General features: G+C 44.0%; 1 protein-coding gene across 4 annotated transcripts in view; it reads left to right on the plus strand.

Annotated features, from left to right (window-relative positions):
- LOC106560245 (E3 ubiquitin-protein ligase SH3RF1) overlaps window positions 1-24,289 on the plus strand; it is a 63,300-nt gene that overhangs the window by 4,731 nt on the left and 34,280 nt on the right. For 3 of the 4 annotated variants that reach the window (XM_014122902.3, XM_014122904.3, XM_014122903.3), the window contains exon 3: window positions 18,097-18,159. The exons of the other annotated variant lie outside the window; for it this stretch is intronic. In XM_014122902.3, the coding sequence (XP_013978377.2) occupies window positions 18,097-18,159 (63 nt within the window). The remainder of the gene's footprint in view (window positions 1-18,096; window positions 18,160-24,289) is intronic. 4 annotated transcript variants of the gene reach the window in all.

Here is a 24,289-nt window from a genome sequence, read left to right on the forward strand (position 1 = left end):
GCTCCATTATTTGGTCCTTTTGAGGTTTTTATCCTCATTCTGTTATATGATCCCCTCAGTAAGGAGATGAAACTCTCAATGCCCTGAGCTATTAGCCTAAAGGTGTCAGCATGCTTCAGTTCAGCTGGCAGCTATCCAAAATCGGCTAGGTGAACCAAATGAGCGTGCTCGCATAAAAGACCTTCGTATGAGAAATAAGCGGCAATAGTACTGTTTGTCCGTTTTGAGATGCCGTGGCCACTATACACTTCCTCAGAATAGTATGAATCTGTAAATCATTTTGACGTTTTAGCAGAGGAGATCTTAGGTCGCGGAATTTTACATCTAACTAACATGTTTGGTGCAGTATTCCTCAATAAAGAAATGTGCATGAAAACGAGTAGTCTCTCGTTGAATGACAACAAAGACATGACTAAAGAATCCCTACTGTTGACCAATCACCAAGGAAGGGGCGTAGACTTCAGCTACCGACTTTGGCTTGCCTCAAGAAATTTTTCGGTGTGCCCCAACATCCCGAAAAACTCTCACGAAGTCCAAAACTAACAAAATGTTGTCATAGTATATGCACAAACTCTTCTGAACGGTTTGGTCTTGGAAGCATGCGGACGCTTTAAGCCCCTGCCTAGAGCACGCACACACCACACAAATACACGCTGGGTGACATTCAAAACCACTGTTTTTGTGAGGGTACGCCAAATGTCTTCAAAGCACATTCAGCGTAATTTCCCAGCATACCCCTGCTATAGCATGTGGTGTCCTTGTGAAGTCTTCTGCAGTCCCTCCCAGGGCATCTTACCATACAGAGAGAGATGAATGGGAGGGTAATGCAGGTGGAATATGTCAAAACATGAAAGGCCAAGATCAAAGCGTTGGCTGTCTGGGTAGTAGCCCGGTCTGATCCCTCCCTGCCTGCCCGCACAGTGCGTCCAGGAGTGCTGGACCTTGGGGACCCTTTGCCTTGCTGCCCCTGCTTGGCTCTCCTCCTATTGGACTCAGTCATCTACCACACAAACTCCCTCGCTCAATCTCTCCTATTGTCCTCAGTCTCGCCTTCTGTTGTTGTTATGTGTCCCTCAGTCTTTGAACTGGCCCCTCCAGATCGGTTCTCCTGTCCAACTCTCCCTCCAATTCTTATCTGGACCAAAGAATGGATGGGGGGGTGGAGCCTGGCAGACAGATGCACAACAGGGTTTTGTTTCTGCTTTCCTCTGATCTGACTGACACAGGCGTCAGGAGTGTCTCGGGGAGAGGTGTGTGTTTGGGGGGTAGGGATGCAGCTAGTGGCAGACAGAAGTTTAGGAAAGAATGCTATGGAAAAGGGTCCCTCCCTCCCCTGGCCCTGCCTTGTCACAGTGTAACAGAAGTCACAGTTGTGTGACACCGTGGCCCTAGCGTGCCTGATGAGGTGGAATAAAGGAGCAGGGCAGGCAGCCTCAGTGAAAAGCTGTGTGACTGGAGGTTAGCTCTGTCTCTCAGATTACTGGGATATTTTGTCCTCCTGGTTTTATGTTGATTCATACTAGAACAATCTTAGTTTTCCATCTTCCCACAAGTTTAGATGAAATAGAAGTCTTTATCATGTGATGTGGGCAAAATCCATTGTAAGTGTGGGTCAGGGTTCAGAGGTCATGGCGGTGTGGGGTCGCAACCAGCAGAAACGGATGAAAAGAACATGCTCATTAACACAGAGAAAGCACACGATGGGGAGAGAGTGGTTCTCCTGGATGGCTTTCATTTGCAATTTAGTCTTAGAAATGATTCAACATAAAGGTTAGGCTAGTTTTAAAACGGAATAGTTTAGACTACGTGATGATTAGTCCTTTTGTCAGCAATAAATTGACCAGGTTTCTTCAAACTGACAACAGACTAGTAGAATAATTAAGTGCAATTGGAACATGGCTCTCTCAATAATAGATCTGGAATTGTTCTACAGCTGGTGTCATTGTCACAGGTACACTTTTGATGGGACATTAGCCTTGTGTGAAACCTAGCACGTACATCTGTAGAGGAGGTTATTTGACAACCTGCTCAATGGAAAATGTTGATTAACGACACCGGGGAAGGGCTGCGTGAGGTCATGAGCTGGACCTCCTGTCGTGTGTGTTGAGTGGAGAGCTGCAGCAGTATCCTTTTTAACTGAAGCTCTGGGGGGGGGGGGGGGGGGGGGGAATAAGGCTGTTGTTTCCTCTGTAGTAATGAGGCCTTAGACAGAGGGGGAGTTGTACTATTTCTTTATTTTCTCTTCTCTATTTCTGATCCGCATATCTCCCTGAAATGACTTCAAAAGGAAAACTCATTCATTTAGCTGCTTCCTATTGGATGTAGCTCCAAGTCCAATTTCCTGTTCCCTGTTAGAAGTAGCTTAGTATTTCTGTGTAAAGTAGCTTTTTTCCATCTTTGTTTTGTATTTGTTTTCTTCCTCCATTCTTTGGAGTACATTTTTTTTATAGAATGGAGGAATGTTGTTTACTGCTATGTCCTGGTGTAAAAGTGTCTCATTAAATTCCAGTGCTCCTCCCTGCGTCTGAGGCCGATGAGTCGCGCTGTTGGCCCTCTTTGATGACGACGTTGTTGGCGGCGTTTCCTGCTGGCTGTCTGGCTGACCTCGGCATGTGTGATGGAACCCCCTCATTACACCCCCACTCTGCCCACACACTGGCAAATGCATACTTACTGCTCTCCGCTGGGAACGATTGAACCGGCCCTATACCTTTCTCTCCTTCCATGGGTAAATTTGTTAAATTCACTTTTTTGACAGCACCGCTTTTGATTTGAATGTAACCTTCTATCCATATTTGCCTATTGTAGAAGTGCCAAAACATTCTAGAGATAAAGATGCTCAAAATTGACCCATTTTGTTCATACACCACCATACCGTAAGAATAGATAAACGGTTGAGGTTGATATCATTTAAAAGTTTACAAACAGGGTTCTCAAGCTATTTAATCATTTCTGGGGAAAAAAACAGCTTAAATTACTATTTTTTCATGTTCATTAACATTACCAGTTAAAAGTTTTAGAATACCTTCACATTCAAGGTTTTTCTTTATTTGTAGTATTTCATACATTGTAGAATAATAGTGAAGACATCAACACTATGAAATAGCACATATGGAAGCATGTAGTAACCAAATAAGTATTAAACAAATCTAAATATATTTTTGTATTTGAAATTCTTCAAATAGCCACCCTTTGCCTTGATGACAGCTTTGCACACACTTGGCATTCTCTCAACCAGCTTCACCTGGAATGCTTTTCCAACATTCTTGAATGAGTTCCCACATGCTGAGCACTTGTTTGATGCGTTTCCTTCACTCTGCATTCTGACTCATCCCAAACCATCTAAATTTGGTTGAGGTCGGGAGATTGTGGAGGCCAAGTCATCTGATGCAGCACTCCATCTCTCCCCTTACACAGCCTGGAGGTGTATTTTGGGTTATTGTCCTGTTGAAAAACAAATGATAGTCCCACTAAGCACAAACCAGATGGCATGGCGTATCGCTGCAGAATGCTGTGGTAGCCATATGAGTTAACTGCCTTGAATTCAAAATAAATCAGTGTCACTAGCAAAGCACCCCCACACCATAACACCACCTCCATGCTTTATGGTGAGAACATTTTCGAACATACACATTTGGAGAATTCTGGGTCTTCCATTCCTGTAGCGGTCCTCATGAGAGTCAGTTTCATCATAGTGCTTGATGGTTTTTTTGACTGCACTTGAAGAAACTTTAAAAGTTCTTGAAATGTTCTGTATTGACTGAGCTTCATGTCTTAAAGTAATGATGTACTGTCATTTCTCTTTGCTTATTTGAGCTGCTCTTGCCATAATATGGACTTGATCTTTTACCAAATAGGGCTATGTTCTGTATACCCCTCTTACCTTAACACAACATAACTAATTGGCTCAAATGCATTAAGAAGGAAAGAAATTCCACAAATTCACTTAACAAGGCTGTTAATTGAAATGCATTCCAGGTGACTACCTCATGAAGCCGGTTGAGAGAATGCCAAGAGTGTGCAAAGCTGTCAAGGCAAAGGGTGGCTCTTTTGAAGAATCGCAAATTAAATATATTTTGATTTGTTTAACACTTTTGCTTACTACATGATTCCATATGTGTTATTTCATAGTTTTGATATCTAAACTATTATTCTACAATGTAGAAAATAGTAAAAATAAAGAAAAACCCTTGAATGAGTAGGTGTTCTAAAACTTTGACTGGTAGTGTATGTTGTAGCTTAGACCCTATTTTACATAATCTGAGGTGTTTTTATTGTGCCCACCATCGGTTGAGACACAACATGCTCTTGAGTACAGGGTGGGTTGCATGTTTTGGCTGATAAATGTAGTTTAATGGGAATAAAATAGAAACATCAACTTTAAAATAGTACCACAAAGATGGTTGGAGGTCCACACATCAGAAAATGTTGACTTGAATGGGAATATCAGTTTTAAATTATACTGTCAAGCCTAAACTACAACAGGGAATGGGGATACCTAATCAGTTGCACAACTGAATGCATTCAACTGAAATGTCTTATGCATTTAACCAACCCCCTCTCAATCATATGTGAATATGAAAAAAGGAGTTTACGCGTTTTTAGATCATTGATGTTAGATTTAAAAATGGCAATTTTTTTATTAAAAAAAAATTGAGCTTTTAAATGATATCAAACTCAAACGTTTGTTTTTTCCAGTGATGAAGATGGATGTCTCATGGTATGATATGCAAAATGGGTAAACTTTGAGCAGCTCTATCTCCTGAATGTTTTGTCCAAAAAGTCATTTTCTGACCACTTTCCATGGGCAAGTATGTATTGAAGGTTTCGTTCAAATCAAAAGGGATGCTGTCAAAAAGTGATTTAATTGAAATGGATTTACCCCCTTCTCGTTCTTTCACACATTGCCTTACCCTATCCTGACCCCAACCCTCTGCTCTCCTGTGAGTTTCCCATGGAAGTCCAGAGGGAGCTGGGAGGGTTTTGATCATCCACCTGATGTCTGTCTTTGTGAAACCCTCACCATCTCTTATTTCATGTCTCTAAGGAGCCCATCCTTTCTGCTAAGTGGCTTCTTCTGCCTCTCCCTTTATTTCTCTCTGCTTCTCCCTCTCCATCTGATCTCTCTCTCATATCTAGCTGGAGCCTGTGCCCATCTCCCTTTCCTTCTGGCTGTAGCCTGAAAAGGTTAATGAGATTGGCCAATCAATACCAGTCTAGTGAGACAGCACTGCTCACATTCTGGCACGAGCAAACACTTAGCCTAGACTTTGGCTGTACTGTGAGTGCTGTGTGTGTATGCTCGTTGTCACGGCATTATGTGTGGGTCTACGTGTTGCCCATGCTGGTTATGCTATGGGAATGACTATGTCCCGCTCTGGGGTTGACATAATTCCAGGGGAGCGGATCAAAAGACTTAATAATAAGATTAAGGCGTAGCTATGGTTACTACCTCCTTTATAAGGCAGTATCGGTCCCTTGGTGAGGGGGGTGTGTGGGTTTGGGATTTTGAGAATGTTTTCACCTCAGACACGTAAGGCGAATTAAATCTCAGGTTTTTTTCTCCATTTGAGTCTATCTCCCCAGACAGAACGGTGTGTTTGTGTTAATGTGTGTCTGATCTTTTTATCTGCCTCCCCAGACATACCTTAGAAGCTGTGTGTGTTCAGACAGACCTGAAAAGCTGTGTTTTCAGACATCTGAGTGTGTGTGTGTGTGTGTGGGGGGAATGGCACAGGGAGTCGCAGGTTTCTGTTTTCCTTCTAAACACTGGGCCTGTCTGGTCTCGTCCACACTGCTTTTGTGTTGTTCCTGTGTGTGTGTTCTGCGTCTTTGTTGTGAAGTTTACAAGCTGTTTGAACTTTGGGTTATGCTCTGATATGAGGTGGCTGTACATTAAGGTTTTAGCAGTGTGTCGATAAGCCCGGCAGGCAGAAAGGAATCAGGAAGGCAGGAATCAAAGGCATCCGGCAGAAGGGAATCATCCGGAATTAATCAGGCAGAGAGGTAGGCAACCAGGCAGACACAGGCAACCAGGCAGGCGCCTTAGCAGCTGTTGCCCTCAGGGCAGAGTCACCTGCACCTTCTGCCTCCTGTCCTGACAGATTGACTCTCATATTCATGAGGGGGCGAGGCAGCCATCTTTACTTTCAGGTATGTAACGGATAATCAACGAGGGGCTTTGCGTTCTATGGAAAAGAATGCATGACGTGGTAGGTGTGTTCCATGTCGTTAGCGGTGTGGCACTAACATTCCATGAAGTTGCACTATTTTCCAGAGAATGCATAGAGCCCTGAGTTGATTATACCGCTTATACCAAGGCTATATTTGCTGATAGAAATGTGTTCATCATCCACTGAAGTAGCTATCAAGTTTACTAGAAAGCTACTGTAGTTGCCTTGGTAACCAAACAGACTTGCTAGCTTAGCTAACTAACCAAACCATCAGTCCTCATACAGTAGCTTGCTATTATGAAAATCGAATTCAACAATGCCAATGATTTCAATTCGACTTTTGCTTTCAAAAGGAAATTAAACCGCTCATTATAGGGGAATAATGCACTCTCTAGCATGTCCTTCTAGCCAATCAGAATTGAGTATTCAACAGTGCCATGGTATAATGTAATGTAAGGTGTGAAGCTTCTTATATTTATTTGCATTACAACAACAACTGTGTGGAATATATAGACTGTGATCTGTCACAATTCAGTGTGTGTGTTCTGTTGTCTGTGAAGGTGTGGTGTGAATGTTGATCCTGTGTAAGACTAGACTCTGGGTGGCCTAAACTCAACCCCCCTTCTGACTAGGGATACCACATTAGTTGAATAACCGTGTAACTGACTGTTTTGGATGAAGACTGGATGAAAATAAAATAATCTTCAACCGTTTAAATAGGCCTACATTTATTTTAGAATTTATTTTTATTAACTTTATTTTCATGTAGATAAACTTTACCTAATAGCGGGAGTTTTTACTAACCTATTATTTTTCTAACTTTCTACATCCCCTTTAACATTCCTTTGATTCTGGAGCAGCTAATTTCTAGATGTGTTGGGATGTAGAGAGCGATAGTCCATGGCACTTCGGTAATAAAAATGTTGATGTGTGGACTTCCTTTTAAAGAAAGCACATTTTCATTGCTTGCTAGTAAGTAAATTGATATTAATTTTAAAAATGTTGGATGTGTCTGACTTCATGAATTATTCAACAGCAGTCGACAAGGTTGTTCTGGCTCTGAGGCCTATAATGCGCTAATATTGTGTCAAATGGACAATGCGCCAATCCTCCAACCTGGCATGGTATAATTTCATACAGAAGATTTTTTTTTTCTTATAGAATAATCAATGCTGATCAGGCCCTGTCCTAACCGATATGCCGCCCTAGGGCGAGACCCATTAAATTGTCGCCCTCCTATTAGCACAAAGTAGAATAGTAGCCTTGGCTATACAGTGTCGGCCCACAATGCACTTGTACGAATGCCCATGTGGTAGCCTACTGTATGTAAAACAGGCACTTTTTACAGTTAATCTCTTTCATTTGGTTACATACATTTCTGTTAATGCATGTATTAATTACAGTAATTTACCCTTCTCATTCTCGGAGTGGAAACGTTTGCAGAGTTCAAAACCTGCTACACTTGTGAGAAACAAGTTTTGATTTATTTCATAGCATTTAGGCGCTCCATGTGACCAATGAACATGTCTGGTTTCTCTGTCCTGTTAATGTTTGAGTGTGTGCACCTGAGCATGCATAAAGTACTTGGCCTGTTTCTCACAAATGTGAAATGTAGGGAAGTGCCCAGCTGGGCTTCTCAGTATTTTTTTCTTTTTTTTCTTCACCTCACACAGTGTCAAAGAAGTCTTGTTTTTTTTACACCCGTTCAAATGTTAATAATTCCTCACAGTATTAGAAAAATCCTGATTCCGTATGTTATTTCATAGTTTTATTCTACAATGTAGAGAATAGTAAAAAATAAAGAAAAACCATTGAACGAGTAGGTGTCCAAACTTTTGACTGCTATCTTTATTTTGACTCCATTAATGTTGTCAATAGAAAACTGTGACAGCTCCTCTCCAACCAAGCATTTCTTCATTTGTTGATGCATTTTTATAAATAATAGCCTAATTAATTGTTACCTCCCAGTTTTTGCCCCCACCCCCTTTCCCCATCGGACTTTGTTTGAATGGTTTTGTGCGTAGAAATAGGATCTGTATGAAAAAGATTATATGCAGAAAAGCGACATGGTAGGCATATCTTTATTTGAATAATGGCCTAATAATGAATTGTTACCTCCCCGCTTTTGACCCCCACCCCCCTGGCCAATTACTGATAACTCAAATTCCAAGACCATTACAGCCCTAGCGCTGAGACACTCACACCTGTGATGACCAACTAAACACTCTCTTCCAACAACCAGCTCTATAGAGTAGCTGTGTGTGCGTGTGTGTGGTCCAACCACAGAGACTTCCTGATTTAGATACTTACTCCATGAGTTTGTTAGTGTCTTAAGCACACACCACAGCGGACATCTGGTTATTCAGCCTTGGATTGATCATAATCCCTGTCCCGCTTGACCTCTGACCCTGTGTTGTAATTGGTGGCCTGTGATTGGTTGACCATGGCCCATTGGCAGGCTGGCTGGCATGTTAAGTGTCCATTACCTATCCCCAGGGCTGATTCATGGTGGTGGGAGTTTAGTTTTCAGTTTGACCTCTGGCCCATTACTTCCACCGTGGAAGAGGTGTGTGTGTGTGTGCCCACCTCTGAGGATTTTGATACAGATGCATGGTCCATCCTCTGAAAAGGATGGATAGGCAGGAAAGCAGCCACACTTCTTCCACCCACTCCCTTTTTGCTCGCTCTTCCTTCAGATCTGGTGGGAGCGCTGAGTTTCAGGTTGACGTTGTAGAAGGGAATGTGTCATATACAAGAATACTCTCTTAACCTCTGACCTGTCTCCTCTCCGCACCATGTCACACACACAGGTTTGTTTTTCTATCCTTGTGGGGACCAAAAAAAGGATTCCCATTCAAAACCTTACTTTCACGAACCCTAATTCTAACGAGCCCAACCGATATTTATCCGTTCACTGATTATTATCAGCCTATTTTGACCTTTTACCGCAATATCGGTATCGGCTGATAATTCCACCAATATTCAATAAATGGAATGTAAAAAGGGAATCTCATGCTTATCTGAACACTTCTCATGTCATTGATGTCACAATGTGAAATCTACATTTGAAGCATAGGTATTGTGCAATTGCTATTTTGGATGGCAATTTATGAGAATTCAGTGTGGGAAAATGACTTTCATTTCCTCACTAAAACAATATATCAGCAGATGTATCGGTAAGTTTTGTCCTCAAAAGAATTGGTATTGGACCCCAAAAAACAGTGATTGGGCTCTAATTCTAACCCGAATTGTAACCCTAACACCTAAGCCTAAAGTAGCCTTTTTCCTTGTGGGGACTGGCAAATGGTCCACACTTTTCCTTTTTTTTACTATCCTTGTGAGGACTTCTGGTCCCCACATGGATAGTAAAACCAAACACACAGTAGTATGTTTTGGCTTGATAGGAACAGTCTGATCCTGGTCCCAGTGGAGCTTTGACCCTTGGCCTGTGTGATAGTTGTTGATGTCACATCCAGTCAGTGTCCCAGTGCTCTGAGGATGGAGATGGGGAATAGCATTGGAAACCCTGTGAGATGAAACCAAACGATCTCTCTCTGTTGCTCTTTATCAGCCAATGGTTGAGTCATTTGATCAGCTCCTACTGGTTCTACTCCAATATTTCAGCTGCTCTCAGCACATACCTCGACAGTCCTATGATTATTTGATATCGCATCTGTTTCCCACAGAGCCACGGAGATGAAGTGTGTGTGTGTGTGTGTGTGTGTGTGTGTGTGTGTGTGTGTGGTGTGTGTGTGTGTGTGTGTGTGTGTGTGTGTGTGTGTGTGTGTGTGTGTGTGTGTGTGTACGTACCCAGTATGAGGGAGTCAGTGAAAGAGAGAGCCAGTGTTCTCACTTTCCATGCTTGGGGCCTCCTGACAGTGTGTGATTTAATTATTGAAGTTGACTTGAAGAGGAGAGCTGTTGAGGACTGAGAGGGGGCTCTAGTAGTTGTTGGTTTCTCTGCCTCTCTCACACACACGTTCTCGCTCTCTTACACACACACACACACACACACACACACACACACACACACACACACACACACACCACGCCGACTCTTTCTGACTCTGGTCAGGGTGGCGGAGAGAATCAACCTAGGCACACCTGAGTAATATGTCACACACACGATTCTCCCAGGTGGGCTGACGAGATATGTTTAGTGTTCGGTGTCTTGTTTGTTTTGGTGACTCAGACTGATGTACACCCACACCAGGGTTTCCATTAGCCGGTAAATGCCAGCTTTTTTTCTCTTTCTTTCTTTTTTTTCTTTTTTTTTAAATGCATGAAAAGCCGATAAATAAAATTGTTACCCGGCCAAATTGTCCAAAAATAAAATATAAATCCATTGCAAAATAATGTTTTTTTTATTCATTGATGGACATATCAGTAAATGTGCTCCAACTTCAAAGTCAAATATACTTCATATGCCAATAAATCCCCAAGCTGCTTGGAAATCAGTGTTGTGTGTTTCCATGTTTTACTCGAGGTCCTCAGCTAACTGTACCCAGGCTGGGCAAAATTGGCAAAGATTGTTTATTCCTATTTCCAGTGTGCCTGTCGAGAGGGGATTCTTTCTCAAACAGATTTAAGACAGCCTCAAGATCGCTCCTTCCTGAGGACAAATTAAGAAGGCTGTTGCGCATCACAAGCTGCTCCAAGAGTTGGGAAGTTTTGACTTCCGAACAGCAGCGGCTCACTTTGAACAGGCCACAGTCCACCGCAAACGCAAGTCAATTAGAGGTTAATTAATTGTGTTCGTCAAGCCCGGTCCTCAACATATGCTTGCCATGTATAGTATAAAGATTTAGAACGATTGATAAACATTAGAGTAATGTGTGTTATGCACAATTGGTGCATTTCAGTCACGCTTATTCAGTAGCACTTGGAAACGGAACATTGTTACCAACTATTCACATCGGAGAGTTACAATGTTGCAATCACTAGGCAGCCATCTGCCTATTATAGGAAACAGTTATCAATAAGTCACATATATCACACATGACACGAGTCACAACCCCAAGATAGTTCAAATGAAAATAAACATACCATTTAACGTCATCCAGTAGAACTGTAAAAAGAGAATTTGTGCTTTCATACAGTAAATGCATGGTGCAGGCCTTGTTTCACAGGAACTTTGTAAAATGTTGTTTATTTACATATCGAATTTGATTGTCCAACATCAGTTTTATACTTTTTTTTTTCTCTTTCATTTTTGTGGCTGCCTAGTGTGTCCTCTTTCCACTGCTGTGGTGCTGAATCGCAGAAGGAAGGGGGAGTCGGGCGGGCCGGCCTGGTCATGGCTAGAAGGGATCCAGCTTTTGTCAAATTAATGTAAAAGGTTGAATTTATTTGCATTTTAGCTAACCCATTTCCTAACCTTAACCTAGTTCTCCTGACCTGCTACGGAAAGTCAAATCTGACGTTAATTTGACAATCTGGATCCCTTCTAGCCATGACCGGCTGGCCATGGTGTTCGTAGACAGCCATGTTTTTAAATTTATTAGGCCTAATTTAAGTTAGAGGCCTAGATTGTATTTGAAAACAGCTGTTTTATTTATTAATACATGTTCATACAAATAGCCGATAGGACAAGTTGTTTGCAAATTATATTATACAAATTGCACTGTTTTATTGCACTGTAGGCGACTTGTTCTTCTAGGCAATTTTTTCTTTGTTTTAAATTATATTCAGTTATGATTTATAGCAGGGATGAAGACTCAACGGGCAATGTTTTGCTTTTCAATACAACCTGTCATGTTGTTTAAGAACATCGTCCTACTTAATTTTATTACAACTTTACAGGTCAATTTCTATTCTGTTTAAATTAATTACAATAATCGAAATGTGATTTTGAGCACCGTGGGTGGAAGCCTAAATGCGTTACGCACCCAATGCATATGGATGTCTGGTAAATTAAAGTCTTGCATGACCCACACCAGAGTTTCCATTAGGAAAATGTGACACCAGACATTTTACCAGCAGCATTTTCAGTTACCGGACATTTTGAGAGATTGAGAAATTTCCCAGGCCCATATGCATTGGGTGTGTAACCTGATTATGGTGTCCACCCACGGTGCTAAGAATCACATTTAGATTATGGTAATTCATTTTAACAGAACATGCAAGTCGAGGATGCAATGACGTGTGTCATTCTTACCGAATTCTGATGCACACTTTTTGAAGATAATCAATCAATCAATCAAATTTATTTATAAAGCCCTTCTTACATCAGCTGATATCTCAAAGTGCTGTACAGAATCCCAGCCTAAAACCCCAAACAGCAAGCAATGCAGGTGTAGAAGCACGGTGGCTAGGAAAAACTCCCTACAAAGGCCAGAACCTAGGAAGAAACCGAGAGGCTGTGCCAGGTGGAGATTATAACAGAACATGGCCAAGATGTTCAAATGTTCATAGATCACCAGCAGGGTCAAATAATAATAATCACAGTGGTTGTTGAGGGTGCAACAGGTTAGCACCTCAGGAGTAAATGCCAGTTGGCTTTTCATAGCCGATCATTGAGAGTATCTCTACCGCTCCTGCTGTCTCTAGAGAGTTGAATACAGCAGGTCTGGGACATCATAGCACGTCCGGTGAACAGTTCAGGGTTCCAGGCAGAACAGTTGAAACTGGAGCAGCAGCACAGCCAGGTGGCCTGGGGACAGCAAGGAGTCATCAGGCCATGTAGTCCTGAGGCATGGTCCTAGGGCTCAGGTCCTCCGAGAGAAAGAATTAGAGAGAGCATTCTTAAATTCACACAGGACACCGGATAAGACAGGAGAAATACTCCAGATATAACAGACTGACCCTAGCCCCCCGACACATACTACTGCAGCAAAAATACTGGAGGCTGAGACAGGAGTGGTCAGGAGACACTGTGGCCCCGTTCCCACGATACCCCCGGACAGGGCCAATAGAATAGGTAAACAGTCCACATTTACTTTTCTTCAGCAACCAAGATGCGTAACGAACAACAAAATCAATCTACTATCCCCCATACTAGGAAGTTGATCTATTCTATTGGTCAGCTTGTCAAGAAAGAAATAGCCTTTTCCAAACAGACTCTGGGACAGTTGTGGGAGGATGGATCCCAAATTCATACAACTGGTATGCCTAGGCTACATAAACTTTTAACGTTAAAAAGAAATGAGTCTGCAACAGATCAAAACATTTTTGCTTACAGTGTTGATAAACTATTTCTTCACATTACGTTGCACATGTGAGTGGTTTCATGTGACAGAGATCAAAGTATCCGTTAGAAATTTTGAAAGATGAGATTTAATATGCAACAACTAGCATGTGTTGCTAATATGAATAGGATTGTGCCTTTGGCTACTGGAAAATTAAATAAAGTTTATTTAAAATGATTGCCTCTGCATATGGCCTGATTTTGGCTAGGATACTTGGAAGCAAGGTAAGACCTGCCTCATATGTAAAGAAAAAAAACGTTGAGGTTTCAAACGATTGTTTTCTAAATGCAATACTGCCTCCAGCTCATTGCAAAGTGGTGTGTGACGTGCCGATAAAGCCTGTGTTCTGGTGCCTGTGCATTTTCTGTTTGAGATGCTGTAGCAGCTGCTCTCACGCGGTCTGACAGATTTTCCGGTCAAAGGCTTTCTGTATGCTGTACAGTACGTGTGACAAATAAGATGCATAACGAATATACTGTACACGTGCCAATTTAATTATGCTACTTAACCTATAGACCGATAAGCATAACTATTGAAATTAGGGATGCACGATATATCGGTGACGATATCGGAATTGGCCGACATCTGCTTGATGTCTAGTTTAATGCTGATGTGCAAAACTGTTGTGAACACTGAGGTGCATACCTATATAACATGGGTGCATGAAGTAATGACGCCACGTAAAATGTTGTGCAACGCAGCATTCCTAACCTAGCCCACAATATCTGCTGTGTGGATCGAGCAGTCAACAAGTCGAGCAGTCATTTGAAAGAGTAAGAAAATGTCACTGAGACAACTCAAAGGCGAAGTCCATTAAAGCCAAGATAATGGAATTCATTGCCCTTGAAAATCAACTGTTCTCTGTTGTTGGTGATGTTGCTTTTGCGACTGGATGAGCACCGGTACACACTAACATTAGAAAGTGTGGTATTGTTCAGATGTTTCCCTACCGGAGTTACACAGTAATAGCGTCACTGCTATTAGCTTCACGACTGACATTTGGACCAGCGATATCAGCCCCATGAGCATGCTTAGTCTGACAGCACAGTGAGTTGACGAGGATTTCGTACTGGGGAAAGTCGTATTTCATGCTCATGAATGTGCTGGTTGTCATACCGTTGCTGCCATTTCAATGGTATTTGAGAACATGTTTGAAACTTGGAAACATGAACACACTCCTAGCTCCATTCCAACAACTGACTGGAGAAATAAGCTCATCAACTGCTCCTGCAGCAGACGTGATACCCTGTCATGGCATTGAAACACCTGCTCAACAAAACTGCCCACACAAGCTGTGAACAAGCTATTCGGTGGCATTCTCTCTTTACTGTGTCGCCACCATACTCGATGCTAGGTACAAGGACCGCTACTTCATCGCAGACAAGGAACAGGGTTTACATGAAATGTTACATACACAGCTGGATAAGATGGAAACACACAGTGACAGTGCGCACCAAGGAAGAGAGGCCACGGACAGACAGAGCTGAAACATCACTGCTTGACGAAATCCTGGTTGGGAATGAAACAACTGAACAAATGAACAACAAAACAGCACAGCAAGTGAAATAGGTTTTGATGATGTTTTACTGGTAATGGGGAAAAATGCCAACAAAATAACTTTTTGGTGTGTGTGAGACCTTTTTAACAAGGCAAGTCAGTTAAGAACAAACTCTTATTTACAATGACGGCCAAACCCGGACGACGCTGGGCCAACTGGGCGCCGCCCTATGGGACTCCCGATCACGGCTGGATGTGATACAGCCTGGATTCGAACCAGGGACTGTAGTGACGCTTCTTGCACTGAGATGCAGTGCCTTAGACCGCTGTGTGTGTGTGTGTGTGTGTTAACTATTTAACTGTACTAGAATGCTTAAGGCTGCAAAAACTGTAATATCGGTTATCGGTTTTTCTTTTGCAAGAATAATATCGGTATCGGCCCAAAAAAATGTCATATTGGTGCATCACAAATTCAAATGGATTTCCTTCGACTGATATTAGCATAAATTAATAGGCTAAAAATCATTATTTTGAAATGTGACTTTTTCTTTTTCTCCAGGACAATTGGCCGACAGCAATTATATTTATTGGTCAAAAGCAAACCATTACTGGGTAACAGAAACCCTGACCCACACCCACACAGGTGCAGGGAGACCCATGTCTCTACTCTGTAACCATGCAGTCAGTGCAGTGTTAACATCTAAGCCAGGTGTCACAGTCCAGGTGTATTGATATTGTGTGTGGTATGTATGTGAGCTGGGCTCTGAGCTACTGATAATGGCAGGGTGGGTACCTCATTAGCTCCTACTGTGTCTCACTGCCTCATGACTTCTGGAGCCAGAAACACACAGCCCCTCCTAGTCCCTTCTCAGCGCCAGCCAGACCATAATGTCATTAGGGGGGGCTGATCAGTAACCACAGCAACCAGGGAGTGTTGTGGTGTGGGCCTCAACAGAACAGGAGCCCTTCCCTCCCTGCCTGGCTGTTGTTTTTCTGACCTGACGCCTTCAGTCTGATAAGCTGATAATGGGAGGGCTGGCTGCTCTACAGAGACTCAGGCCAGTCTGGACCAACCCAACCTCTACACATATTTACCCACAAAAACAACAGTTTTGTTGTTTCCCATACTTCAAGATTTAAGACATGACTTCAGGAGACTCAGTCATGGTCTTGGTAGACTGGACAGACTGGGGTCACGTCTAGTAAGGGGGTTGCATAAGCTGGTGGACAGGTCTGCCAAAGCCAATCCACTCTGGAGGAAAACAAGTGTATAGTAAAGTGGTCTGTCTATGCTGAGCTCCTGAACAGCCTGTCAGTTGTCCCTTGCTCTCTGGCTCCGTGGCTCCAGCTCTCTGCCAGCATTCATCAGAGAAGAAAAGCTAGCAGTTAGATGTTAGGTCTGAGCTGTGGGTGTTTGGGGAAGAACACTGCAAACAAGACACACACACACACACACTCCCATACTGAATTGCATGGGCGGACACACACACACACACTTTCTCGCAGAATGGTGAATGATGGACATAGCTGTGATGGTCTTTGAGAGGGGGAACCGATGCAGCATTTGTGAACTGGCCCTTTTTCACGACTGCGTCAATACGCTGTCTTTGTTTGTCCACTGTAGAGGTGTCCAAATACCAGCCAATGCAAACAACCGTTCAGCTGCCCACTGTTTCCTTTCTGCCCCCAAAGTCTGATGCCCACTTGTCTGAGACCCAAGAGGTCAAACTCCGGCTTAAAGGCCACTGGTCTGAAACCACCAGGGCCAACCCATGACCTAAAGTCCAAACAATGTTCATTGCTCATGGCCCATCAGTGCCAACTGACAGCCCTGTAATCAGAAGAAGGAAGAGAAATTGCCTGGAGTGAATTTTAACTATGTTGGTATGTCTCTAGTCTAGGTACTGTGAATTCAGGATCTGGGGAGCTGCTGTCTGCCTGGCAAATGATCCAATCCTTAAACCATTAACCCTCTGTGCCACTACCCCACACAGGGCTAAATCAGTCCAGTCTGACCCAGCAGGACAGGAACAGCTGGCTCTGCCTCAGTCTGAATGGCTGGCTGGCTGACTGGAACAAAAGCCTGCAGACATATCGCTCCCTTCTAAGAGCCGGCAGTGGAGGGGAGTGGAGAGATCTGAAGAGGCGCTTAATATTCAGCTCATACCAAGCCGCACTCGATAGACTGATAACTGTGACATTTGTAGTAATCCCCCAGTATTCATCCTAATCTCTATTTATGCTAAAGCCTCTGTCCGCTCATTCTAGATTGGGAGATTCCTATTTCCTCTCTTGTATCTGAATAGGCATTAAACTCATGGATGGAAACATGATATTAAACACCCACTGACATCCTTCTGACCTCTGTGGTTCCAAAGGGGGCCAATAGGCTGACCTCTGTGGGAGAGGGCAAAAGAGGGAGGCTGAGCAGAAAAGAGCCCTGTGGAGAGGGAGAAGTGAACTGACGAGAGAGGAGTTGAATGTATGGATGTTGAGCTTCTCGGGGCCGGACTAATAGCCTGCCCCGCTCTTCATCTCTCTCAGCCCGTCACCAAACACTCATGACCCCAGCCTTTTCTCCTTCAGTCTGGAGCAGCACGACTCATCCCATTTAACATACCTCCCCCTCAGCCAGAGCAAGATGGACTGGGAGAAGAGGAGAGTGGGAGGAGAGAGAAGTGACAGCGGAGGAGTTGTTTTAGAATCATTGCTTTTAGTGACTGCGTGGCCAAGCTGGCCCGGTGAAAGATATCTGTGGTGGATTAGTGAAAGAACCTGTATTGTACCCTCACTCTTTCACTCTCTTTCTTGCCCCACTGCAGGCAGGGATGTGAAGGGAACAGATTTCTGGTTGTTTGTCCTAGCTTTCCCAGCTGTTCCTGCTGCATTAGATTAGTCCTGGCTGGAAGGGTCTGCTGGGCCACCCTGTCTCTACATGTTTCTGTGTCTTTCTGGCTCATGTTGGAGTGGAGGTTCTGTCAGTCCCATCAAACGCCATCACATTGACACTCCTATCTCAGTGTTCCCCTCTCTCTCTTTCTCTCTCCCTCTCTCTCGTCTCTCGCTCCCTCTATTCCTCCTCTCTCTCTCTCCATCTTCCTCTAGTCCATCTGTCTTTTGGTCATGCTTCTTCCCTCTCCTCAGTGTAATGTGAGTTGGCTCTTTCCCGTGTGAGAGACAGTCTTAAAGCATAGTCAGTGTATGAACTGGCACAGAGATGGAGAGTTCTGTGCTTTCAGGTCTGTGTGATCCCGGGCCACCCAGAACCAGCCTTCAACGCTGGAACGGGGCCAATCAGCCAGGTAAAGGCTAGACACGCACGCACGACACGCACGCTCACATGCACACTCACAGCGAGTCTGCACACATGTATTGCACACACATGCTCACGTAAAATGGCACCTTCATTACACACACACACCCAGCCACTCACAGCTTTATGAAAACCGTATGGCTGAGTGCGCTGTTGCCATAAGTCTTTCATAAACCCAGACCCCTTTCCTGGCAAACTGGTGTCTTTTTTATGACTAATCTGTAGCTTACTAAATGCTCTTGCCTCAGCAATGTCTTAGTTGTACTTCCATGTGTTTAAAGTTTTTATAGGTTTTTCCCCTCTTTTAAAGTGAATTCTGAATGTAGCCTAGTTCCTGGTTTAGGCCTACACATGGCTCCCTCATGGACCCTCAGTGTCCAGACTCCATTAGAGGCCGCGTTGATCATAGCCAATGACTGCAATTCCCAGGAGCCCCCACACTGCAGCCCAGGGCCAGTGGACAGGCCGTAAAGGGAGAATTTGTTGGCGTCAACGAGTGGTTACTCCTGAGGTGTGTGTTTATAACTGGCACTCAGAGGAGGGGAAGCAATGCCTCTTGGTATGTGTATTAGTCTGGATGAGGAAGCCCTATAGTGACCTGATGTAGGGATAGGAGGAGGAACAGGAAGATCTACAGTGCCAATAATACACAGAGCCATTAGTAGAGTTGCCTGAGAGGACTCGTGAGAAGTTCATGTGTGAGCCAGAGCTCCGTCTGGCCTCCACACCCCTGTCTGTCTGCCTCCTCTCTCTCTCACTGTAAGTAGTGAAGACTTCCAACAAGAACACAAAGGAAGCTAAACTAAGGGTTTATTTGAAAACTCCTCATGTTAGAAGACGTGCATCTGTTCACTCCGATATTGGGTGTTACTTGAGCAATAAGGCACGAGGGGGTATGGTATATGGCCAATATACCACGGCTAAGGGCTGTTCTCGCAACGAGAAATGTTTTGTCATACCTGTTGTTTACTGTCTGATATACCACAGCTGTCAGCCAATCAGCATTCAAGGTTTGAACTACCCAGTTTATAATGTTGCTTTTACCACTCTGACTTCAGCACTGCCCCGCTGACTTTGAATGACTCTTTCACAAGATTCAGTACATTGTCAATAGACCCATAAACAGTCCCAGAAAAGGCACGCAGAGACGGGTTGCCTTAGAAACCAGTAGTTGGAAGTTAGCCTTTGTCTCAGTGTTGGTTCCATGCGAGAGGGGGGCAGGAGTAGGAGCAGTAGCACTAGGTAGCTGCTCTCTCTAGCTCAATGAACAGACCAGTTTGAGGTAGATTCGGCTCAGTCTGAACAACTTTTAACAGGACTCAGATAACCTTTAGAGGACTCAGGCAGGAGTAGTAAGTATATTTCTGGGTGAAAATCACCCTGTAACATGTCACTCAACCTCTCTCCTGATACTCATTTCCTCTGTCTCCATATGTCCTGACTGAGTCTGGCTCAAATCAACCTATACATCATACCACCTCCTCTCTTCAAACTAGTTCATTCTTTCCTTGACTGTCCCTAGTCCTGTCCCTGCATATGACAGGCACACAGTCCGAAGCCCCCAGGATTGTGTGTACAGGGAGGGAACAGGGAAGGCTGTTGTCTCCCAGTGGTCATAAACGAGACCATTAGGAACCAATTTAAAGTAATGGCGCTCTAATGAAAACAAGAATGCTCCTGCCCCTCGAATTCCACACTTCCCCAATGTGTCACTCCCTTCGTGTGCTTTCTCAACACTAGGGTAGTCTGAGCAGTACACACTGACATGTTGATGAAGACAGAATGCCATGTTTTGGTCAGAACACAATACTGTTCCCTCTCCAGGAATGTCTGTGATGTCTCTGGGTTGGGGTGGGGGCAGGCAGATGCAGACGTCCCCCCCTGTGGCTGTAGGGTCGGCCGCCTGCCTGCCTGTCCCCCACCCCCTGCTGAGTCTCTAGGGGTCTTCATATGGGAGCCCTAGCCCACGGGGGAGAGACAGGAGGCCTGGCTGGAAATGAAGACATGCTGTCTGGAAGAAGAACCACTCTACTGTCATCCTCAATCTTCCAGACTGGAGATTTCTTGGCCAAGGCCTGCCTATAGACTCCAATGGCCATCTATGACAGCTTCAAACAGTAGGCTTGCTCTTACTGGGTAGAGTAGCTGTGTGGATGAGCAGCACACATTCTCTTCATAATCTATTACTGTACATATAAATCATGCCAGATGGCAGGTTCATAACCTATGATTGCTCAGTTAAAATTGCAGTTTATTTGTGTGTTTCTAGTGCTGCTGTCGTCACTGGCGGCTAGGATATGGTTAGGGTTAGTCTAGTCCACAGGCTGTGACCTAAGCTTACCCTGTCTGTCTTGCTGTGTGTCTGTGTGCATTGTGTATTTGTGTTATCTGTTTGCTCGCTGGTTGTTGACATTTGGCGGTGCTGTAGAGTGAACAGTGTTGTAATTCTGTTATGATCCGATGCTGTGGAACTTAAGTAAACACTATTACAGCCAAATCCCCTTGGCACTCCACTTCTGTCTAATTGCATTATCTCTGATGAAGGTAGGATTATACACACCATCTGATGCCATGCAATATTGCCTTACACACAGCCTGTTACTATTGTTATTGTGCGCGCACACAATTTAGAGAGTGGCTGAGATTCCCATGTAGGTGTGCATTGTGGATCAAAATAGTGTGTTGTGTAGTCAGCTTCTCATGCATGATGTGGAAATGTGTGTACTTGTATTGATCAGTCATAGTGCACACACTGTGGGTCTGTGACGTGTATTGTCTAATCATGTGCTTAAATCTATAACCAGGACAGAAGTGATTAGTTGTGGCTTGTAGTCAGATTCTCATTAGACGTGCTCTGTCTGTCTTACAGAGTTATGCCGCTGAATGATGACTTCCATTTAAACGTTTCTTTCAGAGCAGCTGTTTATGTGGGCTAGGGAGGGAGGGAGAGAGCTGTAATTAAAGCCTTAGTATCTATACGGAACAAAAATATAAATGGAACATGCAACAATTTCAACAATTTTACGGAGTTACAGTTCATATAAGGAAATCAGTCAATTGAAATGAATTACGCCCTAATCTATGGATTTCACATGCCTGGGCAGGGGCCCACCCACTGGGGAGCCAGGCCCAGCCAATCAGAAAGAGTTTTTTTGCCACAAAAGGGCTTTATTACAGACAGAAATACTCTGTTTCATCTGCTGTCCGGATGGCTGGTCTCAGACGATCTCACTGGTGAAGAAGCCGGATGTGGAGGTCCTGGGCTGGCGTGGTTACACGTGCTCTGCGGTTGTGAGGCCTGCGGTTGTGAGGCCGGTTGGACGTACCGCCATATTCTCTAAATTGACGTTGTAGCCAGCTTATGGTAGAGAAATGAACATTCAATTCTCTGGCAACAGCTCTGGTGGACATTCCTGTAGTCAGCATGCCAATTGCATGCTCCCTCAACACTTGAGACATTTGTGGCATTGTGTTGTGACAAAACTACACAATTTAGAGTGGCCTTTTATTGTCCCCAGCACAAGGTGCACCTTTGTAATCATGCTGTTAAATCAGATTCTTAATATGCCAGACCTGTCAGGTGGGTAGATTATCTTGGCAAAGGAGAAATGCTCACTAACAGGGATGTTAACAAATTTGTACACAAGATTTGAGAGAAATATGTTTTTTTGTGCGTATAGAACATTTCTGGGATCATTTATTTCAACACATGAAACATAGGATCAACACTTTAATGTTGGGTTTATATTATAGATCTCCATCTCATTGCTGGGAAGGGATGTGATCTGGGCCCGGCCACCTCAACACAACACATTGGTGGGAGGTGACATGGCTTTATCTGTGGGAGTGGAGAGGCTGAGCTGCGGCAAGGAGGGAAGATGTCCCTTAATGCAGTCTGTTCTGTCTGCCTCGCTCTCTGGGTGAGGGGAAAAGCCATAAAAACACTGGCACAGTGACTCTCATTCTGGAAAGAGACTAGCTGGATTGTACCATATGTGTGGGGTTGGATGGAGGATACTCTCTCTCTTTTATAAACAAGCAGGCACTGGCAGAGACTGGTACATTGAGAAACCCAGTAGTGTGTCTCTCCTAGTGTTGAGGGATTCGTGCACTTTGCATTATGTGAGTTGAATGCTGTAACAACACAGAATAAAGCAATGAATAAAAGTCCCATGATGGTAGTGACTGCCTAATACTGCTTATCACTTATTAACCATCATTTATTCACATTACTTTAATACAATATTTCAGTTTTCTGTATTACATTTATTTTATTTGATGACTTTATTTAATTCCGGGTCATCATCTCATCTCTAGAGCTGCTGCTGTCTGACAAAAACAAAATGTTATTAGTTCTTCAGAGTAAATAAGGCATACTTTGACTCCTGAGTACCAACTATCAATCACTTAGATCAGGTATTTTCAGGTATTTTCATACCTTGTGAAGCAACTGCTCTATCTCTCTCGATTATGCATTCTTCTCTTTTACGTAGCAGGTGTCAAAGAAACACACAACGGACAATGGATTATGGCCATTGTAGTTAATTACCATGTTTTCTGTGCTAAACTAAGTAGAATATTGGCTTGTTGGAAACTACAACTGTGGGGTGGGGAGCTGACCTCGAGGTGTTTGGGACTGGACTGAAGCCTGGATTCAACTCATGCATGTTGGTCCAGTTCAGACACATCTGCATAGTTTCCATGGTTGCAAACCGGAAACACCCACCCCCTCCTCCCCCCCTCCTTTTCCATCTCATTCATACAGACCAACTCTTCCATTCAGAAGCCCACTCCCTCTCTTCAACCCCCCCACCGTCTCTCTTTCTCCACTCTGTCTCTCTCTCTCTCCCTCTGTTAAGCTGGGTGAAACAGGGAAATGTAAATCTGCTGACAGCCCCTCTTGTGTGAGGCCAGAAGAGGGGTATGTAGGGGAAAACACTCCTGGACTGCAGAGCAATGGGCTTGTGAGGAGATTATAGTCAATTCACTGAGTGTAGTTCTGGTTCTGTTGTGTAGTGCCGTGTCTAGAGCACTGCATTTGGACCATTGTTGAACAAACAGCCATGTCATAAAAATGAGGCTACCTGAATTGTACAGTCCGATTGTACAAATGTTCATATCAGTCCTGCTTTTCAAATCAAATTTATTTATAAAGCCCTTCTTACATCAGCTGATATCTCAGTGCTGTACAGAAACCCAGCCTAAAACCCCAAACAGCAAGCAATGCAGGTGTAGAAGCACAGTGGCTAGGAAGAACTCCCTAGAAAGGCCAAAACCTAGGAAGAAACCTAGAGAGGAACCAGGCTATGAGGGGTGGCCAGTCCTCTTCTGGCTGTGCCGGGTGGAGATTATAACAGCACATGGCCAAGATGTTCAAATGTTCATAAATGACCAGCATGGTCAAATAATAATAATCACAGGGGTTGTCGAAGGTGCAACAGGTCAGCACCTCAGGAGTAAATGTCAGTTGGCTTTTCATAGCCAATCATTGAGAGTATCTCTACCGCTCCTGCTGTCTTAGGAGAGTTGAAAACAGCAGGTCTGGGACAGGTAGCACGTCCAGTGAACAGGTCACGGTTCCATAGCCACAGGCAGAACAGTTTAAACTGGAGCAGCAGCACGGCCAGGTGGACTGGGGACAGCAAGGTGTCATCAGGCCAGGTAGTCCTGAGGCATGGTCCTAGGGCTCAGGTCCTCCGAGAGAGAGAAAGAGAGAATTAGAGAGAGCATACTTAAATTCAAACAGGACACCGGATAAGACCGGAGAAATATTCCAGATATAACAGACTGACCTTAGCCCCCCGACACATAAACTACTGCAGCATAAATACTGGAGGCTGAGACAGGAGGGGTCAGCTTTTGGATCTCCTCCCCCTCTTCTGCAGAACCTGATGTGCTTTTACATCACAATGTACATCACTAATGTGCTTTTACATCACAATGTACATCACAATGTACATCACTAATGTGCTTTTACATCACAATGCTCCCTGACAGCACAGGGCCAGGCTGACTCAAAGACCTGCTTTCCCCTCAGAGACCAGTTCTAGAGCAGCAGCAGCGTGCTGGCTGAGGGGGCTGCCTGCCCCGCTCATCAATTCTTTCTCCCCCAGGCCCCC

Source organism: Salmo salar, chromosome 10 (genome assembly GCF_965601325.2).
Source record: "Salmo salar chromosome 10, fSalSal1, whole genome shotgun sequence".
Taxonomy (NCBI): domain Eukaryota; kingdom Metazoa; phylum Chordata; class Actinopteri; order Salmoniformes; family Salmonidae; genus Salmo; species Salmo salar.